The sequence below is a fragment of the Hemicordylus capensis genome, chromosome 13, assembly GCF_027244095.1.
Source record: "Hemicordylus capensis ecotype Gifberg chromosome 13, rHemCap1.1.pri, whole genome shotgun sequence".
NCBI lineage: Eukaryota > Metazoa > Chordata > Lepidosauria > Squamata > Cordylidae > Hemicordylus > Hemicordylus capensis.
Window position 1 is genome coordinate 15,907,949 of NC_069669.1, and position 24,172 is coordinate 15,932,120.

The following is a 24,172-nucleotide window of genomic DNA, read 5'->3' on the forward strand; positions in this document are numbered from 1 at the left end:
GGCTCAGCTATGCATTCAGGGCGTGAATAATACCTGCCAAATGAATAGAACCAGAATCTGCCTTGTGCAGCATTGTCGGTAGGTTGATCTCTAGGCCCTCAGGCAGAGCCTTTCTCAGTCTTCAAAACTGTTACAATAACTTATCTTTTGATAACTTTGCAACTCCCTTTATTAAGAGTTGCTAAGGACTGGCTCTGGGAGTTTCTGCATACCATGTCACAGAACCACAGACCCTCCTTGGTCTCCTGGGTCTTTTTATCTGAGCAGGACAGATTTTGGTTTTTTTTAAAGGAACTTCCCAGAAATCAAGTCCTTTTCTTCCAAGAAACCGTGTGGCATCATGGCTAGGGTGCGGCCGTGGACCCAGGTTCCACCCAAGTTCAAATCCTCCTAAGTTTGCCCTGGGCAAGGGACCGTCTCTCAGCCTGGCCTTGCTTGCAAGATTGTTGTGGAGTTAAAATTGGAATCCCACATTTCTCCAAACCTGCCTTTTAATCCCTGCTATGCTGGTATGTTTCCCAGACTATGAGAAACACCTATACCGGGCAGCAGTGATACAGGAAGATGCTGAAAGGCATCACCCCATACTGCGTGGGAGGAGGCAATGGTCAACCCCTCCTGTATTCTACCAAAGACAACTACAGGGCTCTGTGGTCGCCAGGAGTCGGCACCGACTCGAGGGCACAACTTTAACTTTATGTGGGAACTAAATGGTAGTTCTGCTCTGTCCCATGCATTTGAGGGGCCTATACCCAGGTTCACTCAGTCATGAGTGCAGTCATTCACACAAAAACGTGTACCTGTGTACAGACATCTGTACACTTGTACGACGTAATGTCTGAATAGGGCTAGGGTAAGTTGGTTCAGTGGCAGAACACCTGCTTTGCATGCAGGTCTCACGTTCAATCCCAAGCCTACAGAACCCAGGTAGCTGGGCTATGAGAGACACCATGGACAGCATTGGGCCGAGATAGCTCTGTGACCTGACTCAATGGCCTGATTCAGACACTATGGTGCAGGAGTGTGCAGATGCCTGTACACGTGTACATGTGTCTGTATGACTGACTGGACCTATGTTCATTTTAAATGTGGACCTGGATACAGGCCCTTCAAAGCAGGGTACAGATAGGAAGGGGTCTTCTAGACCTGCATTCAACATAACATGTGAATGACTGTACCTGTACCTGTGTATGCTATACACTCATACGAGTGTTGAACATAACGTGTGAATGGGCCTAATACAAAGTAGAGGTGTGCACAAAACCGGTTGGCCCAGTTCGGTTCGAGTCCAGACCAGACTCAAACCAAACTGGGCATGATCTGTTTTGTGCCCCCTGACCATACCCCCGGCTCGACTCGAATTCGAGCCGGTTCGGGGGTTCTGTTTTGTTTTGTAACAGACTCACCACCAGGTCTGGGTCATCATCGTCATCAGCCACGGTGTGTGTGTCTTTGCCATTTCCCCTCCCCACCCGCCCGCTGGCCTTCTTCCGCTCTAAAAAGGGCCGATTCCGCCCATTTTCAGGCCGTTGCGGCCCCCTCCTCTGGTGGCGGTGGCCATTTTGGAGCCTCTGCACCTCTAGTTTGCTGCCGCCGTTTTCTCTTCCCCCACCCACCCGCTGCCATCCCCTGCCAGGGCTTCTTTCCCCCGCTAGCCAGCCACCCTCCCACCGGCCGGACCGCCACCTCCTCCAGCCCGCCGCTGACCACCATTCCTGTTTTCTCCCCCACCCCATCCGTTGCTGCTCGCAAACTCTCGCGAGAGCTGCCACATATGGGGATTAGCAACAGGTATGCCTTAAAGAAATATAGACGAAGAAGATGGTGGTTTTAAATGGTTTGGGTATTTTTATTTCCCTTGTGTTTTGTGTTGTGAATCGGCCAGAGCCGTACGTTCGGGGTTAGGGTGCACAAATATAATTCAATTCAATTAGATAAGATAAGATAATCAATACAATATACAGAACACTTTATCCGGCTGCACATTAAGCAAACCAGTGGCAGGCGGTTGAGAAAAAGGCTGAGCGTGCTTTAAGACACCCCCCCACCCCCAAATCGGCACTTTATAACAGTCTTCCCAATGTACTGTAGAGGAGCAGTTATGCAGAGGTATTTTTTTGCTTGTTTTGTAGTTGATACGGGGGGTGGGGATGGGAAGCAACAAAACTAGACTTTAAAAGAAGCGCTCATCTTATTCCTTTTTTCTATAGAGAAAAATGCGGGGGGGGGGGGTTGGGGGAGAGAGAGAGAGAGAGAGAGAGAGCAGTCCTTCCTTGGGGGGGAGAGAGAGAGCGAGAGCGAGAGAAAGGGGGCGGAGCAAAACCCTGTTGCAACGTTCTGAGCCCGCCCCTTTCCTTCTGCGCGTGGGCGTGTCCTGCCTCAGCCCCTCCCCCTTCCAGCCTGCTCTCCCAACCTTCGCTTAGGAGGCCGTAGAAGCGAGTTGGGGGGTGTGGAGAGAGGAGCGTTTAAGCCTCGGCGCAGCTAAAGGCAGAGTTCCAGCGGGCGGCGGCGAGTCCTCTGGCCGCAGGGGAGGGGATTCCTCGGGAAGGCTGCTGGCGAAGGCTCTGCGGGGCATCCTTCCCGCCTGGGCTGGGTGGCTAAAGGGGTACTCTCTCGCGCGCGCAAACCACATCCCCCCGTGCGCGGCGTGCGCATCGTCGGGGCGCATCCCCCGCTTGCTTCCTGCGCGGCTGCACGATGCTGAAAAGCTGCGGGAAGAAGCTGCTGCTCTCGCTGGTGGGCTCCATGCTGACCTGCTTCCTGGTGCTGGTGGTGGACCAGCAGAAGCGGCAGGTGCTCCGCTGGCACGGCGTGGGCGCCGCCAGCGCGCTGCTCCAGCCCTTCGGGGGCGCTTCTCCCCGCCAGAGCTTGCTCGGGCAGCTGCCGGGAGGAGGGGAGGGCGGGGAAGCCGCGGCGGCGGCGGCAGCGGGGCAGAGCCCTCCCGAAGGCAAGAGCTTCAGCGACTACTTCGCGAGGCTGAGCCGGGCGAAGAGGGAAGTGCGGCCGTCCGGCGGCGGCATCGAGGAGGGGAAGCCGGAGAGGCCGCCGCTGGAGGCGATTTCGCCCCGGGATGTCTTCATCGCCGTGAAGACGACCAAGAAGTTTCACAAGTCGCGGATGGAGCTGCTGCTGGAAACCTGGATCTCCCGCAACAAGGACATGGTAGGGTTCTTCCCCCACCCCCCGCCCCAGAGATGCCCCCAGAGTTTCCCAAGCGGTGCCGCGATCTGTGGGAAAGTCCCTTTTGGTTTGGAGGGTGTCTGCTTAGTGGCGGGAGCGGAAAGTACTTTGCACATGCTCTGCGGTTCTTTCTGAGCACCGTGCACGGCTCCAGACCAGAATTCATCCCCCTGGGGCTGCAGATCTTGCCGGGAATGGCCTCGTGCAGAGGACAGGCGCTCTGCGCGTGGTTAGGAGTGCTCTTGTCTGCGTGAGAGTGGCCGCGGCTTGCGGTGCTGAGCTGACCCCCCCTGAAGTCGAGATTGTGTGTGTGTGTGTGTGTGTGTGTGTGTGTGTGAGAGAGAGAGTGAAGTCCTGGCATGAAATGATGCCCCAGTTAGCAAGCACCCATCCAGAAGGCGCGGGTGCCCGCAGCAAAGAGGAGGTGCTGCTTGTGCATGGTGCCAGCCCGTGCCAAGGAAGCGTTAATGAGTGGGCAGGCGAGTATCTGCACGCCAAGCGCCTTGATCTCGTCTTCTCCACCCTTCACCCCAGGGCGAGAAAGTGAGGCTCCCTCTGCAAAACCTCACACCGCCAGCTTCTCTTTCCTGGGGTGGTTGAGAGAGGCTTGTTTGTTTTTTGGCATGGTATTTGTTTCTGTGCCCCCTTGCAGGAAAATCTTTGCCCCCCAAAAAAGACAGATGTAGGGCTCGAAGCTTGCCTGGAAGCCTCTGCTCCATAATCCTAGCTGTCTTGGGACGGGCCTCTCCTAATGGCTGGGGAGGGGGCACTCTGTGTATGTTCAGATGGGTTCAGCCCTATCTTGGAGATGCTGCCAGGGAGGGAACTTGGAACCTACTGCTGTTGGAAATAGAGTCCTGGTGCAAATTATGCTTTAAGCCTAGATCAGGGGTTACCAACCTTATATCCCCCGCCCCAAAGTTGTTGGACTACAGCTCCCATCATCCTCAGCCATGGTGGCAGGGGATGGTGGGAGTTGTAGTCCAGTAACCTTGGGTCCAAAGGTTGGGAACCTTTTGACCAAGGCTATCGAAATCGTGACACTTTTTTTCTGCAAATGGAGTTAACAGAAAACACACTTTTCACACACACACACACACCCCAATGAATTAAAAAATGTAACACCAGTGGTGGGGGAACTGGACTAACATCCTTACCCCATCTCCTAGGATAAATCCAGAAGTGTGCATGCACACGTGTGCGCTCGCACATACTCTAAATTTTCCTTACTTTAAATAGTTGTTATGAAGTTGGTTGGGGAGTTATATTGTTTGTTGTCAGAGCAGTGTGCATGCAAGGTTTTGAGTGGCACAGAACCGTTTTTTTCAAGGCAAGTGAAAAAGTCACTGTCTCTCCATCTGCTTAGCTGGATGGAGGGTTCTTTTTAACTTGGAAGCTCTGTTCCTGTCCCAACAGAAGTTAATACGATATTTGTGAATGACTCACCATACCTCTTGCGTTTCAGTTAGTCCCACAGAATAATTCCAAAGCACAAGCGGATAAGGCAATAATTCAGATGTGGAGAAACAACAGAGGAAGGAGATGGGGGCAGCTGTAAGTGGGGCACAAATTTGCAGAGCTACTAAAATAAAGTTGTGCCCTCCAGTTGGTGTCGACTCCTGAGAACCACAGAGCCCTGTGGTTGTCTTTGATAGAATCCAGGAGGGGTTTACCATTGCATCATCTCATTCTGCACAGGAGATGGCCTTTCAGTGTCTTCCTAATCGCTGCTGCCCGATATAGGTGTTTCCCATAGTCTGGGAAACATACCAGCAGGGATTCGAACCAGCAACCTCTTGCTCCCTAGGCAAGATACTTCCCCGCTGTGTGATTAGGTGGCTTCTCTACTAAAGCCACTATTCAATCAGAAATCAGATTCCATGAGAGCACCAGTGTTGATCTGTGTATAGACATTGTGGTGCTTTAGGGATTGGGTGTGTCCAGTAGCAGAGGAACATAAGAAGCTGTCTTATACCGAGTCAGACCATGTAGTTCAGTAGTGTCTACACAGAGGCTTTCCAGGGTTTTGGGCAGGTGTCTTTCCCATCCCTACCTGGAGACGCTGCCAGGGATGGAACCTGAGGCCTTCCGTATGCAAAGCAGATGCTTTGCCTCAAATGTATAGGAACATAAGAAGCTGCCATCTATCTCAATATTGTCTACACTGACTGCCAGATGCTCTAGCCACATCCCATCTTCAGCCGGTTTCAAATGTGTCCTGGTGAACCTAAACCCTGGAGACTGTTTGTGGTTCTTCTGCACAGGGGCCAAGGATCTCTAAACCAAGATTTTGCAGGCCCTTTGGAAAACAGTGGTTCTTGATGGGAAATCATATTGCACTTAAACTGGTTTCAAAGTAGCCCATTTGCAATGTGGAGTGCCATGGAAGTCAGAAACCACGGTCTTATTCTCTAACCAGAGCAAACAGGCAAGGAAACCTTTTGGGGGGAAGATCTCCCCAATCCTCTGAGCACCTGTGAGCTGTCTAATTGTTTAAATCAACTCGATAACCAACTTTGCCGGGATTCTCAGCAGCAGGAATGAATGGAAATGATTCTCACCCCCCTCTGACGGCTGTTTATTCCTCCTCCTCCCCCCCTCCTCGCCTCTTTTTACTTTTCTCAAGAAGATTGGAGACAAGGAGCATGAAACCCAATTTGTGTCGCTGGACTGGGCTTGTCAGATGCAAAGCAGAGACTAAAGACCAGGCTCTTTAGCATAATGGAGAAGGGAGGGGTGGGGGAGAATTCTCAGGCTTATTAGAGCAAAGGAGAAGGGGCTGTGAACATCAAGGGCCACTTCTCCCTCCCTCCCCACTCGCTCCCGTCCCGTGGCTGCAGTTCTGGGATGGCCAGCAAGTAACTGGGAATGAAGAACTAGAGTTCTTTTTAAAAAATTTTTTAAAAGTACCTGCATTAGTTCTGCATGAAAAAGTTCTTGTTCTTTGTTCTCGTGTATATAGCAATCAATGCTCAAAGTGCTTTTTCTTTCATCACTGCAAGATGGATTATTTTACACCTGGAGAAACTGAGGCGGAGAGAAGGACTTAAGACCTCTCTCTTTAGTCTTCACCTGAGTTATGCCTCTAAGCCTGATGTCTCAAGTCCAGGTTCAAATTTCTACCTTGTATGCCAAATTAGCATCTAAGATTGGGTCAGATTGTTTGGCAAGTGGCAACTTCGCACCCTCCGGATAAGCAGCTAGTCGTCAGCGAGGAAGTGGGGGGAAACGAGGGCTGTGCATGAAATTCACCTGAATTCAATTTGAATTTGAATAGATTCGAAACCATTGAACTGAGTGAAGATTCGTTCATATTGATTCAAATTCGCCCAAATTTGAATCAAGTTGAATTGAACTTGAGCAAATTCACCTGAATTTGATTTGAATTCAGGTGAATTTGAATAAATCTCCCTCCGTTCAGTGGTTCCAAATTGAATCAATTTGAGTTCAATGCCATTTCAAATCGAATTCGGGCAAATTTTGTGCACATTCAAAAAAACCTTGCTGCTTTAGCCTGCATTATTGATCAAGTGAAAAAAATGTGGTACAGTCCTCCTTCCATTGGGCAGAACAGTACAGGTGGCCAGCAAACCAAGTACTTGTATCACTAGTGACCTTACCACTTGGGGAAATGTTTGCCTCTGTAGCATATGAACCTGTCTTAAACACAGTTGAGCTATTGGTCCATCTCGTTCAGTAATGGCTGCAGTCACTGCTAGTGGCTCAGGTAGATGTCTTAGTAGAAATCAAAACTGGGGCCATCTGCGTGCAAAGTCTGTTCTCTACCACCTTGCTACAGCCCCTCTTTACTCTGGTTTCCAGCTTGCCTGGAAACAGTACATCACACCCAAAGGTAAGACTCAATTTGGAAACCACTGCCTTAGACCAAACAGCAGAATCTGAATTCTTGATCACCTTTATGCAATGAAAATGTCACTGGCAGTCCACTCATCTTTCAAGGACCTCATCCTCTTTGCGCCTTAACATTTTTGAGGTTGGAGATAACAGCTGGCACAAGACTACCCTGTGAATTTCATAGTTCTTTGCCAGACAGAAACTCTGCAGACCAGTGGGGATTCGAACCCAAGATTCTTCTGTCCAAGCTTAATTCCTACGCTACACGGGCACTCTTACACTGACCATCAGTTCTAACAAGCTTGCTTCTTCACACCATGGACCACTCCCACTGCAGATTCCAATGTTTGAGGTAGAATGATTTGGGTGGAAGAACTGAGACCTGGCTACAGTAGTGATGGTGGCAGCAGCAGACAGCCTACCGGCGATCATCAGCCTACCAGCTATTTAAGAACAGCCTTCGGTACTCTGAAGGTTCTTTCATTCCTAGCAAGCTGACAATGATATGGAGAACCATTTGAGAAATCAAAAGTGGTGTGTGTGTGTTGTTTAAAATATTTATACCCCGCCCCTCCAATACACTACTGCTTGGGGCAGATCACAGCAATAAAATAGATACACTGTAAAATAAAACTAATAAAATTAACCAAATTAAGTAAACCAGTTAAAGTCGGGCTAAAACCACAATCGGAATTAAGTTTCAAATTAAAAGGCCTACCAGATATAACCAAAGATGGAGCATTGAAAAGCCTCTTTAGAAAGATGCGTGTTTAGATTTTTTAAAAGACTGAGAGAGGGAGCATGGCAAAGCTCTTCCGGAAGGGTGTTCCAAAGCCAAGGGGCCACAACCGAAAAGGCCCTATCTCTAGTCCCGGCCAACCGGATCTCCGTTAGTGGCGGGGCCGTGAGCAGGGCCTGAGATGATGAGCGGAGGGCCCTGGCAGATTCATATGGGTGAATGTGGTCTGACAGGTACCTCTACCCCAAGCCGTGTAGGGCTTTAAAGGTCAAAGGTGTTTTGGAATCACCAGGTAAAACTTCTTCTCTTCTTCCCGTCTGGTACTCTGGAACTGCTTGACGCAAGGGGGCAATCTCTCTTCCTTTGTACTATAAAATTGTTTTTCTTCTAATTTGACCTTCATCCATGATGCCAGATAGACACAATTCCATCAACTTTTCACTCACACCTTCTGGAGCCTGCTTCTGGCTGGCATAGGCCTGGTACCTTCCTCCAGGGAAGGAGGTGAGCTGGTCTTGTGGTAGCAAGCATGAATTGTCCTCTTTGCAAAGCAGGGTCCGCCCTGGTTGGCATTTGAATGGGGAGAGTACACGTGTGAGCACTGTAAGATAGCCCCTATCCCTTAGGGGATGGGTCCCATAGCATCTGCTCTGCAGAGGGTCCCAGGTTCAATCCCTGGCAGCATCTCCAGGTAGGGCTGGGAGAGACGCCTGCCTGGAACCTGGGAGAGCCACTGCCAGTCAGTGTAGACCAGGCCTGCTCAACTTAGCCCCCCCGCTGCTGTTTTTGGACTCCAACTCCCATAATCCCCAGCCACAGTGGCCAGTAGCCAGGGATTATGGGAGTTGTAGGCCCACATCTGCAGGAGGGCCAAAGTTGAGCAAGTCTGGCGTACAGTGTTCCTTCTCACAGGGATTCCCAGATGTTGACTACAACTCCCAGAATCCCCAGCTGCAATGGCTGTTGCTTGGGGATTCTGGGAGTTGTAGTCAACAACAGCTGGGGATCCCTGTTAGAGGGGACACTGCTGGTGTAGGCAATATTGAGCTAGATGGTCCAATGGTGTGACTCAGTATGCGGCAGCTTCCTATGCTCCCGCACCTTGGCTAAGCCTCTGCTTCGTTTTGGCTTGTTTGTTTTGCAGAAATACTATATATATTTTTTTTTTGCATGTGGCTCTTCCGCTGCTGGGCTAGTCTGGGAGTCCGCGGTGGGTAGTGCCCCAACACCTACAGACAGTCCTGGGAATGGTGGCCCCCTTTTTCTCTCATGGTCCCAGCCCTTTTTCTCCAGGTTTTTGTTCCATGCCGTTTGTCCTCTCGGCTTCCCAGAGGCTTGCGTCTCGGCTCTCACGCTGTCTTGCCGGGCGAACTAACAAAGCCCCTTTTCTCCCGGGGGCTGAGAAAAGACTTTTCAGCCACTTGTGTGGCTCTTTTCTGTGGGAACTGGGGGCCGCCGGAGCGAGCGATGTCCAGGTCAGGTTGCCTAGAGATGGGGGGCTGAGGAACTGAGGAATGGGGGTTTGCATCTTGGAGGGATGCCCGCCGGACCCGCGACTGAGTGACACCTCTCCTCCCTTGAGGGACAAGCGCTGGAGAGCAAGCTGAAGCTGTTGAGGGCTGTGGCAGATTGGAGCTGAAAGAGATGGAGCAGGGAGGAAGGGATGGAAGATAGCCGAGGGATGGGTGGGCAGGTTAGAAGGGATGTGTCTGAGTCTTTCATAGGAACATCGGAAGCTGCCATCTACTGAGTCAGACCATTGGTCTATCTAGCTCAGTATTGTCTACACAGACTGGCAGCAGCTTCTCCAAGGTTGCAGGCAGGAATCTCTCTCAGCCCTATCTTGGAGATGCCGCCAGGGAAGGGACTTGGAACCTAGATGCTCTTCTCAGAGCGGCTCCATCCCCTAAGGGGAATATCTTACAGTGCTCACACTTCTAGACTCCCTTTCATATGCAACCAGGGTGGACCCTACTTAGCTAAAGGGAAAAGTCATGCTTGCTACCACAAGACCATCTCTCCTCTCTTTCAATGAGATCTTTCATTGCAGATCTCGTCCTGGGGCTCGAACGCTTACTGACTTTCAGAGGATAGAGAGTCCTGGCAGCTTTGTTTCGGAACATAGGAAGCTGTCTTCTGCTGAATCAGACCATCGGTCCATCTAGCTCAGTATTGTCTACCCAAACTGGCAGTGGCTTCTCCCTGGTTAGAGGCTTTCTCTCGCTCTCACTCTCAACCCAATCTGGAAATGCCTGGCAGGAAACTTGGAACCTTCTGCATGCAAATGTTCTTCCCAGAGCAGCCCCATCCCTTAAGGGGCATATCTTCCAGTGCTCACCCATGTGGTCTCCCATTCAAGTGCAAACCAGGGCGGACTCTGCTTAGCAAAGGGGACAGTTCATGCTTGCTGCCACAAGACCAGCTCTCCTCCCATATGTAATGTGATGCTTATTTAATATTGTTTAATGTGACAGCCTGTGGCAAAGGCAGCGACCTGAACCTTTGAGCTGCTTCCAAAGAGGATGCTGGGAAGGGAAGCTTTCTCTTAGAATGCAGAATGTGTCTGTAATACAGGCCTAAACTCGCTTAACTGTGATTCACTCTTCCCATCATTCTGTTCAGGGACCTCTCAGAGAATTCTCTGTGCCCTCACCAAACTACTCATGATTTTGGGGGCTGGGGGCATGACAGTTAATCCTTAATAAGTTGTTATTATTTATTATTATTTACATTTTATATTCCACTCTTCCTCCAAGGAGCCCAGAGCGGTGTACTACATACTTGAGTTTCTCCTCACAACAACCCAGTGAAGTAGGTTAGGCTGAGAGAGAAGTGACTGGCCTAGAGTCAATCAACAAGTCTCATGGCTAAATGGAGATTTGAACTCGGGTCTCCCCGTTCCTAGTCCAGCACTCTAACCAGTTTCCCATAAAATGGATTCCCAGATGTTGACTACATCTCCCATCATCCCCAGCTGTGATGTACTTTGGTTTGGGATGATAGGGGTTGTAGTCAACATCTGGGAATCCCTGTTGCAGGGAGCACTGGTTGTCCTGTGAGTTGGACTTGGTGTTTGGCTCGGAAGTAACATGGACAGATAGTGTGGCGGATTGTGGCTGTGGATGATGGGAGTTGTAGTCCAACATGTTGACCTCCTGGGCGCCATGGCTTTTAGAGAGACTGGTTCCCACTCTCAATTATGACAGCAATGAATGCACCACTTAAAGACCTTCAAGGCCAAGTTGAAGACAGATCGTCCAAGGGAGAATCTCTCTATATGGTTGCTAAGAGTCGTCACCAATTTGACGGCACTTAATCAATCAATCCCACACTTCCAGTTCTGCACTAATGTGCCAGAGCAGAAGCATGGCACATCCTGTGGGAGGATTGCTGGTCTATGGGAAGACGTCGTGGGCACTTGTCCCTTTGAGGACGAGTCATGCTTGTGGTAGCAAGCATGACTCGTCCCCTCTACTAAGCAGGGTCTGCCCTGGTTGCACAATGGGAGACTAGAAGTGTGAGCACTGGAAGATCTTCCCCTTAGGGTATGGAGCCACTCTGGGAAGGGCATCTAGGTTCCATGTTCCCTCCCTGGCAGCATCTCCAAGATAAGGCCGAGAAAGACTCCTGCTTGCAACCTTGGAGAAGCCGCTGCCACTCTGTGTGTAGACAATACTGAGCTAGATGGGCCAGTGGTCTGACTCTGTATATGGCAGCTTCCTATGCTCATGCAAGGAGTTGCGATGCATGTGTCTGAATCTTGCAAACTGGACCAGAACGGAGAGCAGACTCAGACGCTTTTTCCTTGAACTGTTAATCTCTTGCCTGTAATCGCACCTAATATTGCTAAGGGGGAAGTCACCCAAAATGAGTCATAGTGTTGAGAAGCGGGTGGTTATATATCTGGCTTGTGCTGGGCGTCCCTCTTTTCTGCCACCTTCTTCTCCCTTGCCTTTCATTGTTCTGCATTTTTACCCCTTGTGCCTGCAGCCCCTGTGCCATGAGGACTGGTGTGTTCCTCAAAGCAAAGTAGGAAATTCCCTGGCCATTGCTGCAAATCCTCTCTGACGAATACCATCTCGGCCAAAATTGCCCAAGCATTTTTCAGATCCCTTAACTATCTCTTGTGAATCTCCCTCTGCTTGAGTCAGTGTGCATTGCTCACAAGTGACGCTCTTCCTGCTTTAAGTATCGCCGCACGCTCCTCTCCAGGATGGGGTGTCTTTTGCTTTGCAACAACACTGGGATGTGATTGTATCCTGAGATCGCTGATGGCAATCCGATACGGTAATCTGACAGTTTGCTGTATGGCTGAAACGGACATGTATCCCCCCTCATTCTTATCGGCTCGATCCGTGTGGCTTCCCTCAGCTTCTTCTCTTTGGACTCCAGTTTAACTGACAAGGCTGAAGAGAAATCCTTCTCAAGTTCTCCAATGTTCCTGCAGATTTTAAAAAACCTGTTATTACAATATATATCAATGGAAGTGTGCATACCCAACATCTGGAGGTGTGTATAGCAGAGTAGGTGGGAAGATGAGTGAAACTGACAGGGTTTTCTGTTACCGTGTCAGTTTCACCAGGCATTGGGAAGAAGGGTTGGCAGCGATGTATAATGGTTGTGCCGCAGATGCCTATGGTCACAGGGTACACAGGAAGCTACCCAGTCAGACCCTTGGTCCATCTAGCTCAGTACTGTCTACCCAGATTGGCGCCGGCTTCTCTAAGGTTGCAGGCAGGAGTCTTTCCCAGTCCGATCTTGGAGATGCCAGGGAGGGAACTTGGGACCATCTGCATGCAAGTAGCTTCCCAGGGCAGCTCCATCCCTGAAGGGGAATATCTTACAGGGAGCTGTGCCACTTAACGGGGATTAAAGAGGCACTTCCATGCAGGGACGAGAGAGGTCAAAATGGGACATGGCCGTTCCTAGCTGTGTAGAACTGACCGAAAAAAAGTTGGGTGAAGTCCTAAAATTGCACTTCAGGTAGAATGCATCTGTTCACAAGTGATGCAGACACATGCAGGAATGTTGAACTGGGGTGTGAATTGCCTATCAATCGATTCTTATTTTTCTCTAAAGCCTGATGCAAATGTATTAAAAATCCTGAATTTGTAATGGCGCAGCAGGGAAATGCTTGACTAACAAGCAGAAGGTTGCCGGTTTGATTCCCCGCTGGTACTATATCGGACAGCAGCGATATAGGAAGATGCTGAAAGGCATCATCTCATACTGCGTGGGAGGAGGCAATGGGAAACCAAAAGAAGATACACACACACACCCCACCACCACCAGCAGAAAGGCTCAAAAGTGCTCTAAGAGGCCTGTGTGGAAGAGATTTATCTGAAGAACAAATCAAGATAGAGCTTCCCTCTCCCCCTGGTCTACCTGCTGTTAAAGAGAAATCTCTTGAAGCAGGCCTTCCTCTTTCAGTTGCATCCAGAGCTGTTTGCAAAGCTGGTAATAAGACTGAAAACCAAACATACTTCCTTCCTCTGGTTGCAGCACATGAGGCAGGCAGCCTGTTCAACTCCAAGGCTGCTTCAGAAACCACAGCCTGGAGAGGCCAGCGGTTGACTTGTTTATCCTATTAATACAGAATTAGCAGAAGTTGTACGTGGTGGATTTTCCTCCAACGTGGCATTCCTACAGCTTCTTTGTGGTCTCTCCAAACCATGGCTTTTGAGGCTCCCAAGGGGTTCTCGAGCTTGGGTCTGCAAAAGTTGTTGGACTGCAACTCCTATCGTCCCCTGCTGCAATGGCTTTCAGCAGCAGTCTTAACCAGGATTGTAGTCCAACAGCATCTGGGGATCAGTGTTCCTTGTCACAGGGATTATGGGGGGGTGGGTTAGGTGGGGATTATGGGTGTTGTAGTCAACAACATCTGGGAACCATGCTGGGGGTGGATTTAAGAACTCTTGAAATGCATGTCTGTATCCTAAGATCCCAGTAAGAATCTGTGGGTTTCCTCAATGTTTCTTTGAGGGCTTCAACTGACGCATGGGTTCTCATGGAGTCCATGCCCTCTCTGCCCACTGGGTTTGGTGACCTCTTTGAGCTGGGTTCAAGCCCAAATCAGTCCATGGGTCATGGGTGCCTCCTGGCAGGTCACTTTCCTGTTGTTGGTTCTGCATCTCTGAGACACAGTCGTCATGATTCATCTCCCAGCTGGTATGAAGCCAATAGTTTGAAACACTTCTGTTCCAGGGTTGCCTGGTCACCTGCAGGAGACTATTTCACCCTAGATGACCAGGCAAGGGACGCCTTCCAGATGTCGATTCTCTCTCCTCCTTAGCTGACAAGTGATTTCCATAGCTATATCTGAGTTGGCTAATAGAGGTCATACATGATAGAGGTCATGCTTTTAGTTTTAAGACTACTGTTTCTGATAAAATGTTGCATGTTTTCCAGTATGGACCTTGCTTAGCAAAGGGGACAATTCCTGCTTGCAACCACAAGACCAGCTCTCCTCCCTAGGAATTGAACCGGGGGGGCCCCCTGTGCTATGGTCTCCCCTCTTAAGACTGATATTTATGCTGAGGGGAGATTGTCCACCGCATCGAGCTCCAGGCCTTCTTTTAGCTGTAGCAGCCCCGTTCCAGCTGTATGTGGGTCCCCAGACCCCCCCACCCCAACCTCGACATTGCTGACACATTTTCCGGCACAAATGCCCTCTGGGTCCCCGCAGCCGCTAATGACCACTTGGAGGTGCTTCCTTGCATTTTCCAGCCGACCCTACCGGGGTGTGTGGTAGACCCACTGAGCTGGAAATGGCGGTTGTAGTTGGTTTTGATTCAGTGACAACAATTGTAAAAAAAAAAAGCCTGCATATACAGAAGGGGGGAAGGGTTTTTACCAAAGAACTGTTCTCTATTATTGGATTCGGTCTCTTCTTCTGCACAAAACAACTCCCTCCTCCCTGGCTTCCTGTGTTGTCTCTAACTGAAGATCTTGTACTGGTAGAATATTAAACTCCCCCCCCCAATTTCCTCCTTTTATCTGCATGGCAAGGAAGGCCCTTTTGTTCTATTACCTTCCGTCTCCCCACCCCCCACCCCCGCCCCACTGCAGTCATCTTGTTCCTGCTTCTCTGCTTCAGATTATCTGGTCTTGAAGGAACTCCATCTTCCTTCTGCTGGAAGTGGATTACAGTTTTGCATCTCAGCCAGAGAAGAGTCTGAAGGGAATGCCGATTTTTTTTCGGGGGGGGGGGGGGCGGCAATCATGCCAGAGAGGAGGAGGAGGGATAGGGGGAGAGATGCAAGTTCATCCAAACCCACGGAATTCCTGCTGAGTCTGAGGATTTGCCTTCACAGGATCGCACAAGAAAGTGCTCCTCATCTCAGCATGTGGAACGAGAGTAGAGTTGCCATGCCCCCGCCCCCCGCCGAAATTCCGGGTTTCACACGGATTTAAAGCATCTCACCCAGATTGCTTAGCCCACCCAGATCTGCCTGGATTTCAGCTTTCATTTAAAAAGAGAGAGAGAGAGAGAGAGAGAAAGCTAAGCTCTAGCCCTTGTAGAAGCAGAGTTATGGAGGAAAACGTGCAGTCACTATTCTGCTCAAAAAATGATTTCCGAGCCAATTTACATAATATGTAAATAATTTACATAATAAATTGGGCTCCCGGATTTGGCAAGCCAGAATATGGCATTCCTAAACATAAGGGGGGGGGTGTACGTGTACACACACACACACACACACACACACCTCACTCTACCTTTATACTGGGTTAAAGGTGCCCAGCATTGACCAGGTGGCCCTGCCTGTTCTGTTTAGTGGTGAAAGCAAGCTGATGCAGAGGAACATGGGGAAACTGCCGTATACCGAGTCAGACCGCTGGACCATCTAGCTCAGTATTGTCTGCACTGACTGGCAGCGGCGCTCTAAGGTTTCAGGCAGGGGTCTGTCCCAGTCTGACCTGGAGATGCTGCCAGGGATTGAACCGGGGACCTTCTGCATGCCAAGCAGATGCTCGACCAATGAACTCCGGCCCCCCATCCCCTAAAGGGCAGATCTTACAGCGCTGCATATGAGCTCTCTTAGCCAAGGCAAATGTGCTTGGCAAAGGGGACAACTCAGGCTTGCTACCTGAAGACCGGCTCTTCTTCCCCAGAGCAGTGGAATGGAACTGTATTTCCAAAACGTGTTTGGCTTGACTGTTCAGGTTCCTGTTAAGAGAAGTGGGCATCTGCATCTGCCCTGGAAGCAAGCCCGGCTCCTGCATTCTAAGTGCCTGGCTGCAGTTCCTCAGCAGTGACGAGAGCGAGGTTCTCTGTACATGCATAGAGGAACTCTTTATTTTAAAAGACTGGGCATGTGTCCCACATGGAAAGGGGTGATACTGGGTCACAGGGGAAAGGGGAGAGGGTTACAAAGATCAGACCAACGGACTTGAAAGACCTTTTTATCTACTTATGCCTCGGCTGGTCATACTGAGTCGACCCATTGCTCCGTCTCGCCCTGCACGATACAAGGCTCTTTCAAAGTCTCACCAATCTGCTCTGAACCCTCTTTGGCTGCACAATGGGATTTTTCAAGGTTGTAAGTCAGAGGCTCTCGACCTGGGGGTGCCTCCAGATGTTGCTGAACTGCTACTCCCATCAGCCCCAGCTACAATTTATTGTGGCTGGGGCTGATGGGAGTTGTAGTTCAGCAACATCTCCCCCCCCCAAGTTGGGAACCACTGTTGTAAATAACATCTTTTGTAAAGCAGAGATTGAACTTTATTGTTGGTGCCAAAGCAGTTTTCAGGAGCCATGAGGTCTAGTAACTTGACACAGACACTTTGCCTGACTAGGAGACAACTCTGAGTTTAAGACAACCTCCTTAAGATACAAGTTATACCTGTATCAAGCTCTGGATTTAAGATATCCTCCCAATTTCTAACATCAAGGAACTTGGACAAAATCTGGTCTTGGATTCAGGTAAATACAGTCTATCAATTTTTCAGGATGCTAAATAGCCTTGTCTGTGCATGCTCGGACACCTGATGACCACACACACACACACACACACACACACACAGAGCGAGCCCTGTAGTGACTGCTGTCTCTTGTGCTCTCAGAAGAGTGCTTAGAAAATAATTTGCTTATCCCGTCTCCCGAGTGTGTTTGCAAGGAATGTATTTGCCTTTGGGACAGCACATTCCTGAGCAGCTGCGGCTCCCAAATTTTCATCGCGCCTTGGCTGGACTCCCTGCCCTTGGGGAGAATAGCGCGCTGGGGTGCGTGCTGTACACTGAGCACACGCCCCATAAGCCCCGGTGCACTTCTGTGTACAGAACAAACAGGGCTGTGTTTACTGTTTATACTCCAAACACAGGTGTGGGCCCCGCTGGATGGGATCAGGTGCCCTGAGTGGGCCAGGGTGTACCTACCTATCCAGTTCTGGCCACTTTGTTTCAGCTTCTGTCAAGGGAGGAGATCAGAGAGTGACAGGTTAAAGAGATCCCCCGGGTTGATGGATACTGGTGAAAAAACAGTCCATTTTCCTATAAGCCTGGGCTTTTACATTTTATTTTATTTTATTTTATTTACATTTTTTACTTTATTACCTTTATATCCTCCAAGGAGCCCAGAGTGGTATACATGGTTATCTTTATCCTCACAAGAACCCTAGATTAGGCTGAGAGAGACGTGACTGGCCCAGAGTCACCCAGTGAGTTTCAAAGCTGAGCGGGGATTTGAACTCGGGTCTTCAGGGTTCTGGTCCAACACTCTAACCACTACGCCACACGGGCTCTCATTTCCAGAGAGTCAGCCATCCAGCTCAGTTCAGAAGTGAAAGGAGGTCTGACGAGAGCCGGTCTTGTGGCAGCGAGCATGAAGGGTCCCCTTTGCTAAGCAGGGTGTGCCTTGGTTTGCATTTGGAAGGGAAGCTACATGGGAGCACTCGCTGCTGTAAGGGATTCCCAGGTCAGGCTGGGAGACTCCTGCCAGGAACCTGGGAGAGCTGCTGCCAGTCAGTGTAGAGCAGGGGTTCCCAACCTATAACACTCCAGATGTTGAATTACAACTCTTGGCTTCTGCAAGGGGGCAGGCAGGAGTCTCTCTGCCGGGGGGTTCCTAACCTGGGTTCCTCCGGGAGTTGCTGAACTACAACTCCCAGCATCCCCAGTTACAATAAATTGTAACTCAGGATGATGGGAGTTGTCGTTCAGTAACATCCGGAGGAACCCAGGTTGGGAACCATTGCTTTATGCAGCCTCCCTATTCCATAGAGGGGGACCAAGAGACGAAGGGGAACATCCTTCAGTGCTCTCACATGCAGTTACCCATTCAAATGCAAACCGGGGGGGGGCTTGCTTTGCAAACGGGACAGCCCGTGTTTGCTGCCACAAGACCAGCTCTCCTCCCCTAATCCTGAGCTAGATGGCTGGATGGTCTGACTCTGTATAAGGCAGCACCCTGTGTTCCTAGGAGAGATCCCAAAGGCTGCTCGGCCTTCTTCCAGAATATGTGCAGAGATGGAACTGGATCCAGCTTCACATTTGCTCTGCAGAGGCAGGAACTGTCTGCAGGCAGTTCAAGAGGAGAGCTGGCCTTGTGGTAGCAAGCATGACTTGTCCCCTTAGCTAAGCAGGGTCCGCCCTGGTTGCATGTGAAGGGGAGACTAGAAGTGTGAGCACTGGAAGATCTTCCCCTTAAGGGATGGAGCCGCTCTGGGAAGAGCATCGAGGTTCCAAGTTCCCTCCCTGGCAGCATCTCCAAGATAGGGCTGAGAGAGATTCCTGCCTGCAACCTGGGAGAAGCCGCTGCCAGTCTGTGAAGACAATACTGAGCTAGATAGACCTATGGTCTGACTTGGTATAGGGCAGCTTCCTATGTTCCTGTGTTAAGGCTCCGCAGAGACCTGATCTGGAGAACAGATCCCCTGAAGATCTGTGCATTATAGGGCTGCTCAACTTTCTGCCTTTCTGCAGATATTGGCCTACACCTCCAGCATAGCGTAGTGGTTAGAATGTTGGACTAGGGCTGGGAAGACCCGAGTTCGAATCCCTATATTCAACCATGAAACTCACTGGGTGACTCAGGGCCAGACATGTATTTCTCAGCCTAATCTACCTCGCAGGGTGGTTGTGAAGATAAAAATAAGCATGTACACTGCTCTGAGCTTCTCGGAGGAAGAGCGGGCCAGGAAGGTCATTCATCACTCATCACTGGCTATCCGTCCTATGGCTGGGGATTTTGATTGAGCTGCAGGCCTGGTGTTTTACATTCCTGATGACCCAGGCAAGTCCTAGCAGAGAGTAGGAGAGGGGCTCTTGGCCTGTGCTTGCAGACGGCCTCCCTGCCGGTTCCCCTCTTGCTTTCTTGCTCGGCCAAGGCTCCTTCTGCCCTGCTGGCACTGCAGAGAGAGGCCTGTTGCTGCTGTAAAGTGTCTGTCCCCAGGCGATGTGGCATTTCCATTCAGGGCTCCACAATAGGGCTTGAAACTGAAGTCCCGGAGAGGCATACGCGGAGGGTGAGGTAGGCGGGACGTGTGGGCACCTAATTGCACAAGGCACTCATTGTCCCCGCGGGGATTATTAATTATAATAGTATTTAAAATTACAGAGGGGAGGATTCTTCCTGTTGCTGGAAAACAAGGCGGCCGGGGGAGTGGGGGAGGGAAATCACGTTTTTTTGTGTGAATGCCTTATAACCACAGGCCCCTCTCTCTGGAGAAGGATCAAGTTCTGAGCTTCAGGGCCTTTGTGCCAGAGCTGAAGGTCTGGCGGGACCAAAATGCTTTATTTTTTTGGTCCTGTGTCCACAAAAGGAGGAGAAAAAACCCCACCTCCAGCCAGGCAGTTGTATTAGCCTGTTTTGTGTACAAGGGCTGTTTCAACTTGGACTTGAGAAAGAGAGCTGGGCTTGTGGTAAAGAGCACGAATTGTCTCGTTGACTAAGCCAGGTCTGCCTTGGTTTGCATTTGGATGGGAGACTAAATGTGCGTGCGGTAAGAGATTCCTTTTAGGGCCACTGTTGCCTCTAACAGGGATCCCCAGATGTTGTTGATTCCAACTCCCAAGATCCCCAGATGCAATGGCTTTTGCTTGGGGATTCTGGGAGTTGTAGTCAACAACATCTGTTAGAGGCAACAGTGGTGTAGTCTGTACTGAGCAAGATGGACCCGTGGTCTGACTTGTATAAGGCAGCTTCCTTCGTTCTTGTGTTCTGGTGTTTCTGGTTTTCAACCAGGTTCTGTATTCTCTATTCATCCAGGTTCTCAAACTTGGGTCTCCAGATATTGTTGGACTACAACTCCCATCATCCCCAGCCCCAAAGGGCATTGTGGCTGGGGGGGGGCGGGTGATGAGAGCCATTGCTAAACACCAACCCCTGACTTATGTGGTTTGAGGGAGTAAAGGTTGTGCAATGGTCTTGGAAAGGTTCTGCTTCCTACAGGGCTGTCTGGCCCTCTGTGAATCAGAGCAGCTAAGCCAATGGAAACGACAAGACATCTGGCACGTCTGCTTTTGGAACCTCAGTGCACGTCGGCCATTGGCAGGCGGGTGACATCTGTAGCTCATGAGCTGTGATTGGGCTAGTAGGAACATTTTGTGGGAGGGCCAAGGAGCCGTTGGCCATCACTGCTGGTGCTTCTGAAACCATGAGGTCTGGAAACCTGTCCTTTTAAAACTGAAGCTGATTCTCTGATATCCAAATGTTATGCTAAAGGTAAAAATGTGCCATTGAGTCAGTGTCGACTCCTGGCGCCCACAGAGCCTTGTGGTTGTCTTTGGTAGAATACAGGAGGGGTTGACCATTGCCTCCTCCCACGCAGTATGAAATGATGCCTTTCAGCATCTTCCTATATTGCTGCTGCTCGATATAGATGTTTCAGGGATTTGAACCAGCAACCTCTGGCTTGCTGGTCAAGTCATTTATATCTTTAGCCCACCCCATTTTGGGGGTGGGAGTTGAGAATGTCTTCTGGGGTCTGAAATGCATTCAATATTCATTCAATAAAGATGTGTTGTGGTGAGTGCTCCGCATTCCAGCCTAGCCCTCCAGATCCTTCAGCATGGTTTCAGCAAACTGGGCGAAGGCCCCGGGTTTTAGGCGCCTTGCTCGCTGGAAGACCGGTGCGACTTCTCCTCCAGATTTAAGGCTGGAGTGAGGTTGATTGCGTAACCTGTTTTGTCTTGGTTCCTTAAACTGAAATTGCTGTCTGTGCAGATGTCAGTAGGAGGGGGAAGTGTGTTCCCCCCCCCCCCCACAGTCACAAGGTTTTTGGTTTGTGTTTTTTTAAAAAAATCTCTGGCTTTCGTGCCATCATCCTGAGAAGATACCTTGCTGATTTGGATCTGGAGATTTTGAGGAGCGGCGGCAGAGGGCAAGAGGAGGGCAGATCTGGCCGCCTCCTTCCCACACGTCACTTCCCTGGTTCCGTGGCTCCCTGGTGGGAGGCAGTGGGTGTCATTGCCAGACAAGCCCGGGACCTTCGCTCTGCTTTTTTGCACTGGCTGCGTCATTTTCTTAGCGGCCAGGAAGAGGTGATGAGTCGCAAGTGAAGGAAACGGGACAGAGGGAGAAGTGATTTTGTCATGCGACAGACTGGCATGGGGTGACCGCCTACCCCACCCTGGCCTCACTAGATGCAGGACCAGCTTATGCCTCCCTCTTTGCAAGAGAGGGACCCAGTTTTCTAGTACTTGGCCCTAAAGGTAAAGTGTGCCGTCAAGTCAATTTTGACTCCAGGCGCCCACAGAGCCCTGCGGTTGTCTTTGGTAGAATACAGGAGGGGTTGACCATTGCTATCTCCCACACAGCATGAGATGATGTCTTTCAGCATCTTCCTATATTGCTGCTGCCTGATAGACGTGTTTCCCATAGTCTGGGAAACATACCAGCGGCTATTCGAACTGGCAACCTCTGGCTTGCTAATCAAGTCATTTCCCCCACTGCACCATTAGTTGGCCAAAGGTCCAGTGTGCCTTCAAGTCAATGTCGACTCCTGGCGCCCACAGAGCCCTGTGGCTGTCTTGGGTAGAATCCAGGAGGGGTTTCCCATTGCCATCTCCTGCACAGAATGAGATGATGCCTTTCAGCATCTTCCTATATTGCTGCTGCCCGATATAGGTACCAGTGGGGATTCGAACCAGCAACCTTCTGCTTGTTGTTGTTGTTGTTGTTGTTGTTGTTGTTATTTATTCGATTTCTATACCGCCCTTCCAAAAATGGCTCAGAGCAGTTTACACAGAGAAATAATAGATAATTATTAGTTAGTCAAGCATTTCCTTGCTGCGCCGCTTAAGGTGGTACTAGTAAACTCCATTCCCCTGTTCCAGCCTTAGATTCATGCGTCTCCTTTTTAAGAGGACAGGGCTGGCATGACGGCTGTGCCCCTAGAACTGATTTTTCAGGCATCAGGCCTCCTCCCCAAAGCCGACATCCTGACTGAATGACTTAACGGAAGTCCTATTGAAATTAAGTAGACCTTTAGAGTCCCTCCTGGGGTTGCACTATTGAGTAACTTACTCTGGATGCCGGCCAAAGTGTCTAGAAGTTGCCTCTCGGAGTGGAGGGGGACGGAATGTAGATCCCTCTTCGGAGCGGAGGGAGCTGTCTTCTGCAGAGCCAGACTACTGCTCCACCTCGCTCGGTGCTGTCTACGCCAGTGGTTCCTCCAGATGTTGCTGAGCTACAACTCCCATCACTCCCAGCGACGACTGATGGTGGCTGGAGGCGATGGGAGTTGCAGTTTGGCAACATCAGTGTTGCAGGCGGGAACACTGCTTGGCAGCAGCGCTCCAGCGTTTTAGGCAGGAGTCTTTCCCAGCCCTCCTTGATGTCGTAGGCAGCTTCCTATGATGCCATGGCCATCACTGCAACAAAAAGACTCTCTCCCCCCCCCCCAACCGCTTTGAAACTAGGATTCCCAAAGGATAGGATTTTGGAAGTGGATTCATACTTGTATCCGTTGTGCTTTTGCTGGGTGAGTGTGGCTGGAGTGAGACCTGGGGTGTTAGCAAGTGTGCAGGCATGGGTTTTCTCTGGGGAGAAAGGACCATGGTGATGGTGGAGGCCAAGCGAAGAGGACCGAGAGCTGTGTCGTAGGAACATAGGAAACTGCCATATACTGAGTCAGACCATTGGTCTATCTAGCTCAGGATTGTCTTCACAGACTGGCAGCGGCTTCTCCAAGGTTGCAGGCAGGAGTCTCTCTCAGCCCTATCTTGGAGATGCTGCCAGGGAGGGAACTTGGAACCTAGATGCAATTCCTAGAGTGGCTCCATCCCCTGAGGGGAAGATCTTCCAGTGCTCACACATCAAGTCTCCCATTCATATGCAAACCAGGGCAGATCCTGCTTAGCTAAGGGGACAAGTCATGCTTGCGACCACCAGACCAGCTCTCCTCTCCATCATCAGGGGAGTCGCCATTGGACACCCCGCCTCACCCCTTGAAAGCTGCAGCTACTGCTGCCTGGAGGGCACAGCATGTTCTTGCCGCCTCCCCCCGCCCCCCCCCCCGCCATCTCCCTGAAGACCTGTCCCCTAGCAGCCTACAAGGGTGAAATGGCATTGTTCTGGGCCTTACGCTTTGGGTGTCTGCCATTGTTCACGAAGGGCTTTGCATCCTGTGTTTCTTTAAATTGCAGCCTTCCGAAACAATGAAGTTTCCTGCGTGTCCCCAGGCCTGGGTCCTCAGACAATGCAGGCACTGAGTAAGCAGAGAGAGAAGAAAACTCTCCCCCCCTCCCCCTTTTCACTATTGTAAAAATCTCCCTTTGCCTTGGGGAGCAGGAAGGCAGTATGGCAAAGTACACAGAGTACCTGTGCAAAAAAGCAGAGGCCCTGCTCTGCTTGCGGAAGATGCCAGGTAAGTCTGCGAAAGGCCTCTGCCTGAAACCCTGGAAAATACCATAGGAAGCTGTCATATACTGAGTCAGACCCTTGGTCTATCTAGCTCAGGATTGTCTACACAGACTGGCAGCAGCTTCTCCAAGGTTCAAGGTTGCAGGCAGGGGTCTCTCTCTCTCAGCCCTGTCTTGCAGATGCTTCCAGGGAGGGAACTTGGAACCTTCTGCATGCAAGCAGGCAGGTGTTCTTCCCAGATCATGTGTGTGTGTGTGTGTGTGTGTGTGTGTGTGTAATATCTTACAGTGCTCACGCATGTAGTCTCCCATTCAAATGCCAACCAGGGCACACCCTGCTTAGCAATGGGGACAATTCATGCTTGCGACCACAAGACCAGCTGTTAAGAAACAATTTCCTTTTCATGTGAGTTACTGAAAGCTGTGGCTGATTTAAGAGAAATCCAGTTCTTTCTAGCTGCAGTCCAACAAGCCATCTGTACCACACGGGCGCTCTTTCGGCTGCTTTACATATGGTGGTTGTAAGCGTACACTTAAAACACCGGCGACGTGTGCATAAAACGGTAATGTGTGAGTGAGATGGACTGTCAGAGA

At 50.4% G+C, this 24,172-nt stretch overlaps 1 protein-coding gene across 1 annotated transcript in view; it reads left to right on the top strand.

The window, feature by feature from the left end:
* Positions 1-2,366: 2,366 nt before the first annotated feature.
* Positions 2,367-24,172, top strand: part of LFNG (LFNG O-fucosylpeptide 3-beta-N-acetylglucosaminyltransferase) — a 39,507-nt gene continuing 17,701 nt past the window's right edge. The window contains exon 1 of the mRNA XM_053276830.1: positions 2,367-3,162. Within this exon, the coding sequence (XP_053132805.1) occupies positions 2,698-3,162 (465 nt within the window). The 5' untranslated portion in view covers positions 2,367-2,697. The remainder of the gene's footprint in view (positions 3,163-24,172) is intronic.